The sequence below is a fragment of the Marmota marmota genome, unplaced genomic scaffold, assembly GCF_001458135.2.
Source record: "Marmota marmota marmota unplaced genomic scaffold, marMar, whole genome shotgun sequence".
In the NCBI taxonomy this organism is placed as follows: domain Eukaryota; kingdom Metazoa; phylum Chordata; class Mammalia; order Rodentia; family Sciuridae; genus Marmota; species Marmota marmota.
Window position 1 is genome coordinate 22,458,691 of NW_026000005.1, and position 10,166 is coordinate 22,468,856.

Genomic DNA, 10,166 nt, shown 5'->3' on the forward strand with positions numbered 1-10,166 from the left:
AGAAAACTATAAAATTTTTAAATTCAGGGATTAAAGATACGTTTTAGTAGAAATTATTATCAGTCTTTTTTACCCTGAAAACTGGAATAAGTATATGAATTCATTTGCTAGCAAGGATGCTGTCCAGAGAGTTGCTAACAAATGACTTTTCTCATTATGAAAGACTTACCTATTGTCTTTGGGATTGACTTTTGGGCCATTGGAATGTGATTATTATTCTTGCATCTCCTTCCTTATAAATAAAAAGATATCAAAGGAAAACTATTTCACCTGATAGTAGAAAGTTAATTAACCCAATTTTAAAAATCCCTTGTTGACACACTTTCCATGTTTGAAGTTCTTTACATGTTTATTGCTAGGGGTTGTTTTTTAAGTTAAAAAAATAAATGTATGATAGCTAGAATTATCATATTTCATCAAAGAATATTATTATAATGGAATAATAAAAACATGTTGGTCACCAACTTCTTTTCATATTATGTGATTTCTTTTTAAAATATTTTTAGTTGTTTTATGTACCTTTATTTTTTATTTATTTACATGTGGTGCTGAGGATCGAACCCAGTGCCTCACACATGCTAGGAAAGTGCTCTGCCACTTAGCCACAACCCCACCCATATTATGTGATTTTATTGGTCAAGTTGACAATATTGTAAATTGTGATTCAAAGCGCTTTTTTATTGCCATTCTTCTAGGAGTTTTTCGTGGAACCATTTAATCGAAAAACACGCCAGGAGAACTTGCGGTATAATAATATGCTTAAACAACTAAGCAGTCAACAGTTAGCCTGTCTTAGACACTGGAAGGCAGTGCGACTCTATCTTACATGTGAAAGGGGACCTTGGGCTGAAAGGTAGGATTTAAAATGTATTAATTTTCATTCCAATTTGTATGTTTTTTAAAAAAACTTATTTTTGTGAATTAGGTTTGGAATGATTAGAGGTTTCTGTATATTTTTTTTTGTTTGTTGTTGTTGTTGTTATGCAGTTATTTCTCTTCCTTTATCCTGTGATAAAAGCTGTATTATAGAACATTCAATTCAGTGTTGAGCCAGTTTACTTCTGTCTTTCTGACTACCTTTTTGAGCTAGGGTTAATGGTGCTATGTATTTGAATAGTTTACAGTTTATTTTGTTGATGTAAGTCACTTCTGTTTTACTGTGTTATCATTTTTGCAGTGCTTTTTTAAATGTGGTAAAATACATTTAAAATAAATTTACCATTTGAAAATATACAATTTGGTGGCATTAAATTCACTTATAATGTTGAGCAATCATCACCACTGTCTTGCTTTAGAATGTTTTCATCACTCTAAAAAGGAAACTTGATACCTATCCTTGACAACTACCAGCCTTCTTTTTATCTTTATTTGCTTCTTCCAAAAATTTCATGTAAATGGAATTATACACTATGTGGTCTTTTGTGTCCTGCTTTTTTCACTTAGCATAATATCTTTCTTTATATTACAGCATATATCAGTACTTTTTTTCTTTTATGGCCAAATAATATTTCATTATATGGATATACCACCCTTTATTTATCTATTCATTGGTCAATGGGCATTTGGCTGTTTCCCACTTTGGAGGTATTATAATTAGTGCTACCAGAATAATTGTTTAAAAGTGTTTTTAATCCTTTTGGGTATATACCCTACAAGGGGAATTTCTGGATCATACAATTCTGTGATTAAATTACTAAGAAATTGCCAAATAGTTTTCCACATCAGCTGTATCATTTTATGTTCTTACTGGCAATGTATGAGGGTCCCAGTTTCTCCACATCCTAATCAATACTTGTCATTTTCGGATTTTTTTTATGGCTCTCCTAGTGGGTGTGAAATGTTATGATTTTGCATTCCCTTTTGCTAGTGATCTTGAGCATCTTTCTTGTACTTTTTGGCCAATTATATATATTCTTTGGAGAAATTCTACTAGATTGTTAAGCTCATTTTTAAAATTAGGTTATTTGATTTTTTTGGTGATTTGTCAGAACTTCTTTCATTTATATATTCATTTACATTTTTATTTACATATATATTTTTGCAAGAACTGGGGATTGAACCCTCAGGGATGTTCTAACATGAAGCAACATCCCACTTCCCCTGCTCCTGTTATTTTTTTACTTTAAGACAAAGTCTCGTTAAGTTGCCCAGGCTATCCTCAAACTTGCGGTCCTTCTTCCTCAGCCTTCTTTGTATCTAGGATTATAGGTGTGTACCACCATGCCCAGCTCTGTATACATAGACTTAATAACAGATTCTTTTTTTTTTTTTAGTTGTATATGGACCTTTATTTTATTTTTTTTGTATGTGTTGCTGAGAATCAAACCTAGTGCCTCATACATGCTAGGCAAGTACTCTTCCACTCAGTTATAATCTCAACCCTTAATAACAGATTTTTATCAGATAGATTATTCATAAATATGTAGATTATCTTTTCACATTTTTGATAGTGATCTTTGTTTAAAAAATGTGTTTTAGTAGTTGTAAATGGACAGCATGCCTTTATTTTATTTGTTTATTTTGATGTGGTGTTGAGGTTCGAACCCAGTGCCTCAGACATGCAAGGCAAGCAAGCACTCTGCCACTGAGCTACAGCCCCAGCCCCTTGATAGTGGTCTTTGATGTACAAAAATTAATTTTGTTGAAGTCCAAATTATCTAATTTTTCCTTTTGTTGCATGTTTTTGGTGTCATCTAAGAAACCATTCCTAAGTCCAAGGTCATGAAAATTTATCCCTGTTTTCTTTGATAGTTTTAGCTCTTGTATTCAGATCTTTTATCCATTTGTAATTTTACTATTTTTATGTGTAGTAAAATTATTTTATTTTTAAAATGGTATTTGGAAATATAAACCCTTTTATAGTCAATTAAGAACTTTCACTCAACAGAGAAAGTAAGGTATCAGGCCGTCATTCTGAAAGTCCCTGTTCCTCTTATTTCTGCTACTGGTAAACCTCATGGCATCTTAGGCAAATAGTTGAGCCTCTTAGGTTCTTCTTATATTAAGTATAGATAAACAAATTTAATTCTCTCATGGTTGGTTGGATTAAATTAGATACACATTTTTATAAAATGGTACTAAGCCAAATGTAAAGTATTTGATGTTTTCTTATACTGCTTTAGTCAACCAATCTTAGTAAATCAAAGCTAAATACTTTTACTTATTTGCTTATGAATATTTTTAGGAAACAGAATCCAATTCACTGGAAACTAGCTAATGTGGAAAATTATTCCCGAATGAGACTTAAACTGGTGCCAAATTACAATTTCAAAACCCATGAGGAAGCTAGTGCCTTGAGAGATAATTTAGGTAAGTTCCAGTGACTGTTAATTATTTGTTGAATGCAGGGTGTTGGTGGGCTGGTTATTATTGCTTTATTCATTATTTTTTAAATATTTACTTATGAAAGAAGGATGGCATTTTATAATCGATATATAAATGTTTATATTAATTCAATACAGTTATATTTGGCCTAAATCTAAGTTAACGTCATATTTCCATTTATTGTAATTTCTCAAAGAAAAAACAGTTATAAATATAAAATTATACTTCAAATCAATTGGTATGTGTCTTATAATGAAACAATGTCCTTTTCCCTTAGAGAACTTAATGTTAATTATGATTAGAATTCTTAGCAATCTTTTAGGCCTTTCCATTATAAACTTTGTTTATAAAAACAAAGTATTTTTAAAGAACTCTAGACTCTTCACATCTTAGATGAGCCAATGCCTTCTTCTAGAGCAAAGTACATTAACATATTTAACCTAGCAGTATTTCAAAACAGAGTTTAAGAGGTTTCTACTACTTTTTAGGAAGCCCTCCCTTTCCAACCATCTCACTTGTCATTTCTCTTCTTTTTGGGAATAGATCTGTGAAATACCCCAGAATATTGTTTGTGAAGTCATTCAGAGTCATATGTATACTAAATTGTGGTTATTTTACCATAGCCACCTCTGCAGCTTGTATTCAATGAATAGGTTATAGATGAAATTAGTGCCAACTTTTAGATCTTATTTTTTTAAGTATTTATTTTTTAGGTATAGTTGGACACAATGCCTTTATTTTATTTACTTATTTTTATGTGATGCTGAGGATCGAACCCAGGGCCTCGCATGTGCTTGGTGAGCACTCTACCGCTGAGCTACAACCCCATCCCCAAGATCTTATTTTTTTGATTTAACATATTAGCCAATACATTTGATACCTTAAATTAATCAAGGAAGTCATGATGCCCATCATTGTCTTACATTCTCAAATAAGGCAGCTATGATGATTTTCCTTAATGCAAAATATTATCCCTATCCATAATACGAACACTGACTTCCATTACATCTTACATAGCAGCAATTATTTGTTGCTTATCTCTCTCACTATCCTGAGTCTAATGTACTTTATCTAGTTCTTGAAATTTAAATATCTTTCTCATATAGCAGACATTTTTTGGTGAATAATTTCAATCTAGAAATTGTTTAAATAGTGGTATTTAATTCTCTCTTTCCTTCTCCCCTTCTCTTTTGTACATATATACAGATATAATTTTATGTCCCTTCTTCTTGGTCTCAGTTGTTTTATCTATTTGTCTGTCTGTCTTTCTGTCTGTCTATCTATCTATCTCTCTGGTGGGAGTTGAATACAGGGCCTCAAGCATACCAGGAAAGCATACTGCTGAGCTACATACCCAACCCTCTCAGTTGTTTTAAGTCCAGGAAAACAAATTTATTTTTCCATCTCAGTTTTTCTCAATACCTATTTAAAAAATTTACTCCAGGTATAATAAATCTGTACTGAAGAAAATAATTTGCATATCTCATTGTGAAACTGGAAATAGTAGATCAAACACAACAATAAAAAAATAGCAGTATCGGTCTCTGTAAAGTTCCCTCAAGTACATATATTTCAGAATTAACTATAAATGTTTCGCTTACCTTTTTGTCTATGTAAGTATTTTGATTACTTATATATTTGATTCATACTGTTCTTTTTAAAAAATAACTTTTCTTATTTTGTTTCACTTAACCTCAGTACTGCTTTGTAAGCAACTCATTGCAGTTATACAAAATAGTGATTACAGTATGGATTTTTCTACTAAATTAACCAATATTTACATATTTTTTGATGGAAAATCCATTATGAATTGCAAATAGATGATTTGTGAAGTGTGTTTTGAAACATAGACACTTGTAAACTATGGAATTTGAGTATTCAAAAAGAAAATATATTATTAAGTTATCATTAAAAATAATTTGGTTTAAGGGGTTGGGGGTGTGGCTCAGTGGTAGAGCACCTGCCTAGCATGCATGAGGCCCTGGGTTTGATTCTAAGCACCACATATAAGTAAATAAAATAAAGGTATTTTGTCCATCTACAACTAAAGAAAAAATTAAAAAAAATAATTTGGTTTAAGAAAAACAATTTTTTTGTTCCTACTTCTTCATTAGACTTGCCCTTTTTACAAAAAATTTATTTATTTTAATTAGGTATATGAGACAGCAGAATGCATTTTGATTCATTGTATACAATTGCAGCACAACTTTACATTTCTATGGTTGTAAACAATGTAGTGTCACTGTCACACCATATGTGCAGTCATACATGTACCTAGGGTAGTGATGTCCATCTCATTCCACCATCTTTCCTACCTTCGTGCTCCCTCCTTCACCTCCCTCCCCTTTGCCAAATCAAAGTTCCTCCATTTTCCCATGCCTCCCCTTTCCTTGTTATGGATCAGTATCCACTTATCAGAGAGAACATTCGGCATTTGGTGTTTTGGGATTGGCTTACTTCACTTAGCATGATATTCTCCAACTCTATCCATTTACCTGCAAATGCCATAATTTTATTCTCTTTTATTGCTGAGTAATATTCCATTGTGTATGTATACCACAGTTTCTTTATCCATTCATCTATTGAAGGGCATCTAAGTTGCTTCCAGTTTGGCTATTATGAATTGAGCTGCTGTGAATATTGATGTGGCTGCATTACTATAGTATACTGAGTTTAAGTCCTTTGGGTATAGACAGAGGAGTGGGATAGCTGGGTCAAATGGTGGTTCCATTCCAAATCTTCTAAGGAATCTCCATATTGCTTTCCATATTGGTTGCATCAATTTGCAGTTCCACCAATAATGTATGAGTGTGCCTTTTCCCCCACATCCTTGCCAACACTTATTGTTGACTGTATTCTTGATAGCTGCCATTCTGACTGGTGTGAGATGAAATCTTAGAGTAGTTTTGATTTGCATTTCTCTATTTGTTAGAGATGTTGAACATTTTTTCATATATTTGTTGGTCGAATGTATATCTTCTGAGAAGTGTATGCTCAGCTCCTTAGCCCATTTATTGATTGGGTTGTTTGCTTTTTTGGTATTATGTTTTTTGTATTTTTGAGTTCTTTACATATCCTGGAGGTTAGTGCTCTATCTGACATGTGTGTGGCAAAAATTTCCTCCCAAAGTGTAGGCTCTCTGTTCACCTCATTGATTTTTTTTTTTGCTGAGAAGAAGCTTTTTAGTTTAAGTCCATCCCATTTATTAATTCTTGATTTTATTTCTTGTGCTTTAGGAGTCTTGTTAAGGAAGTCGGGGCCTAATCCGACAAGATGAAGATTTGGGCCTACTTTTAGATTTGCCCTTTTCTGATTGCCAAGTTCACATTTTTAGTCCTTACATTGATTCTATTTTCTCTGAAATATTTAGTAGTTATCCTCCTCTGTAAGTATATTCCCTTCTTAGCTGTGCTGCTTACCCTTTACTTTTCATCTTTTTTTTAGTTGTAGATGAACACAATAACTTTATTTTAGTTATTTATTTTTATATGCATTTTGATTCATTGTACACAATTGCAGCACAACTTTTTATTTCTATGGTTGTACACAATGTAGTGTCATATCATCTGTGCAGTATAGATCAGTGTTTCTAAATGCCTATCAAGATACCTCTTCCACAGCTTCCATATGACATCTAAAACCAAATTTTCTTTATTCATTTGTATATTCCTTCTCCTAGAGCTTGTTTCTCTTCTGTCTTGTAACAAGTTATCAGTGTCTCCATATATTAGTTATTCAAATTAAAATAATTAATGTTCTCTGTGAATCTATTTGCATCTGTCTTAATCCCCTGCATATAATAGCTCTTTAGGTACCTTGTTCATAGATTATAGCTCTTATATATCTTTGAATGTTTTTCCTAGTTTCATTCCCTTTTGTGTAAGTTTCCCAACTGGCCTCCTTGCTGTACTTCCTCTACCAGTATTTCGTCAGATTTTCAATTTATGCTCCTAATGAAATAGTGTCATTTATCTACATAAGATCAGTTCTCTGTTTGTATCAGACTGTCTCGACATTGTGTTTGTTTTGTTTTTATTGGAAATTTTGACATATATTACATTACATGAAAAAATGTATACAGTAGAAATAGTTATAAACTTATTCTAGGAAGATTATGTACCATGTAGTAAAAGGTGTGATCAAAGCAGATTTTCCCAGAAAAATGCAACTCCACATTAGGTTGATGCATTTTGTCTCTCTGAGCAATAATACCACTTGAGAAGAGGGAATTTATCATCCTTTATAGTGTTTTATTATTTGTTATTTGCAATGTTATGTTAGTATGAATTATTTTAATTTTACATAAATAGAATATCTTTATTTATACTTAAATACATAATTTTTTCACTCCTACCTTTAAATTATATATGTATATAATTATATATATATTTATATAATGTATGTATGTATATAATTTGTTATTACTGTTCTCTTCATGCCAATCAAATTGTTAAGAGATAAATGTAATAATAGCTATCTTATTTTATATTTAATGCGTACCAGGTATTTTATATGTACTACCTTTCGTATTTATAACAACCCTATGATGCATTCTTCATTTCACATTTAAGAAAACACAGAGTCAGAGGAGTCATAAGGCTATAAATGGCAGATCAGAATTTGAATGTAGATGTACCACCTCACGGCCCACGTTCTTACGGTATACTAGCCCTGCCCTCCTACAAAATGTTTAGTTTATAAAATATGTTATACTTACTGTGTGTGTAAAAGGACAAGACTGGTGCTTCTTAATGGTCACTGCAAGTCTGAAGGAAAATGAATATTCCTTCGGGATAACTCCCAGGATTTATTTAAAAAGGATAAGACGGTCAACAGTGATATAACTTTCCTATATATGTATGAGTGTGTGTGTGTATGTGTTTGTGTGTGTGTGTGTGTGAGAGAGAGAGAGAGAGAGAGATTTATCTGTTAAATCCCATGTGCTCCAGAAAGTAACACTTAAGGTTTTAATAATTTCTTAGTATTTCTTTAGTGTAAATGTATAATAAAATAGTTCTATTACATTAATATAGTAAGAGTGATTGTTTTTTTACTTAATCATTGACGTGCTTTAGAATTAAGGTATGGTTAATGAAGTAGTGTCAGTCATCTACATAAAATTGGTTCTTTGTACATATTAGAGTACTTGACCTATTTGTGAATCAAATCATAATAGCTACTGTATTTTTAAAACATTTATTCCTTTTGCCACTTGTTTAATAATAATAATTTTATAATCATCATCAAATATCATATTCTAAATCAAAGTACTTTCCTATAACACATATTATTGGATTAACAGACTATAGAAGGACTAGGGCTGGAGTTGTGGCCCAGCGGTAGTATGCAAGGCACTGGGTTTAATCCTCAGCACTATATAAAAATAAATAAATAAAATGAAAGTATTGTGAAAAGAAAAAAATTATAGAAGGACCAAAATACTATTTTTTATTTCATGTTTAATAAATATTTTGTGTTTCGGGGTTGGGGATGTGGCTCAAGTGGTAGCACGCTCACCTAGCATGCGTGAGGCATTGGGTTTGATTCTCGGCACCACATAAAAATAAAATAAAGATATTATGTCCACCTAAAACTAAAAAATAAATATTTAATAAACAAATAAATAAATAAATAAATATTTTGTGTTTAAACAGGTCTCCAACACTCACAGCCTTCCAGCGATTCATTGCTTTTGGAAGTAGTGAAACAAGTTAAGGTTAGTGATATGGAAGAAGATAAATTAGAACTTCTTGAAGAGGACATAACAGCAAGAATAAATATGTATGTATAAGTACTTGAAAGAATTTGAAATGATTTTATTCTAAGAAATGGGATTGCAAAACTGAATTTGCTTGAAATTCTAATCATGTATTTCCTTTTTTTTTTTTTTTTTAAAGAGAGAGAGAGAGAATTTTTAATTTTTTTTTTTTTTTTTAGTTTTTTGCGGACACAACGTCTTTGTTTGTTTGTGGTGCTGAGGACCGAACCCGGGCCACATGCACGCCAGGCGCATTCACCACCGCTTGAGCCACATCCCCAGTCCTCTAATCATGTATTTCTACCGTCCAATAGTTAACACTATATTAACTGTTATTATCTGAGCTTACTGAGATTATGGAGTTAGGTTTCTTAGAATTGGATCACTTGGAACTCAACCTAAAATATTTTTGAACTGGGGCTGGGGTTGTGGTTCAACAGTAAAGCACTTGCCTAGCTCGTGCGAGGTGCTGGGTTCTATCGTCAGCACCACATAAAAATAAATAAATAAAGGTATTAAAAAATTTTTTTGAACCAAAAGAAAATGAAAACAATGTATGAAATGTGTGAGATGTAGCTAAAACTGTGTTTTGGTAGAAATATGCAGCAGAGGGGCTGAGGATGTAGTTCAGTGGCAGAGTGCTTGATTAGCGTGCATAGAGCTCTGGGTTTGATCCCCAGCACTGCCAAAAGAAATAAGAAATATGCAACACAAAATGTAAGTGCAGAAGAAAAAATATAGATAAAAGAAATTGGTGGAAGAGAAAACAAAAAAGATTTTTTAAAAAAGAAACACCTGTTTATTTAAAAATAAGCTTAGAGGGCTGGGTTGTGCTCAATGGTAGAGCACTTGCCTAGCATGTATGAGACACTGGATTCGATCCTCAGCATCACATAAAAAAATAAATAAATGTAGGTTGGTTCCACAGTCTTGCTATTGTGAATTGTGCTGCTATGAACATCGATGTAGCAGTGTCCCTGTAGCATGCTCTTTTTAGGTCTTTAGGGAATAGACCAAGAAGGGGAATAGCTGGGTCAAATGGTGGCTCCATTCCCAGCTTTCCAAGAAATCTCCATACTGCTTT

At 32.3% G+C, this 10,166-nt stretch overlaps 1 protein-coding gene across 12 annotated transcripts in view; it reads left to right on the forward strand.

The window, feature by feature from the left end:
* The window catches only part of Nbeal1 (neurobeachin like 1), a 191,024-nt gene that overhangs the window by 126,762 nt on the left and 54,096 nt on the right, over nt 1–10,166 (forward strand). For all 12 annotated transcript variants that reach the window (XR_007349443.1, XM_015481284.2, XM_048808341.1 and 9 more), the window contains 3 exons: nt 696–853; nt 3,185–3,309; nt 8,979–9,105. Coding sequence is in view for 11 of the 12 variants with exons in the window: in XM_015481284.2 (XP_015336770.1) it covers nt 696–853; nt 3,185–3,309; nt 8,979–9,105 (410 nt within the window). In the remaining variant the exon portion in view is untranslated. The remainder of the gene's footprint in view (nt 1–695; nt 854–3,184; nt 3,310–8,978; nt 9,106–10,166) is intronic.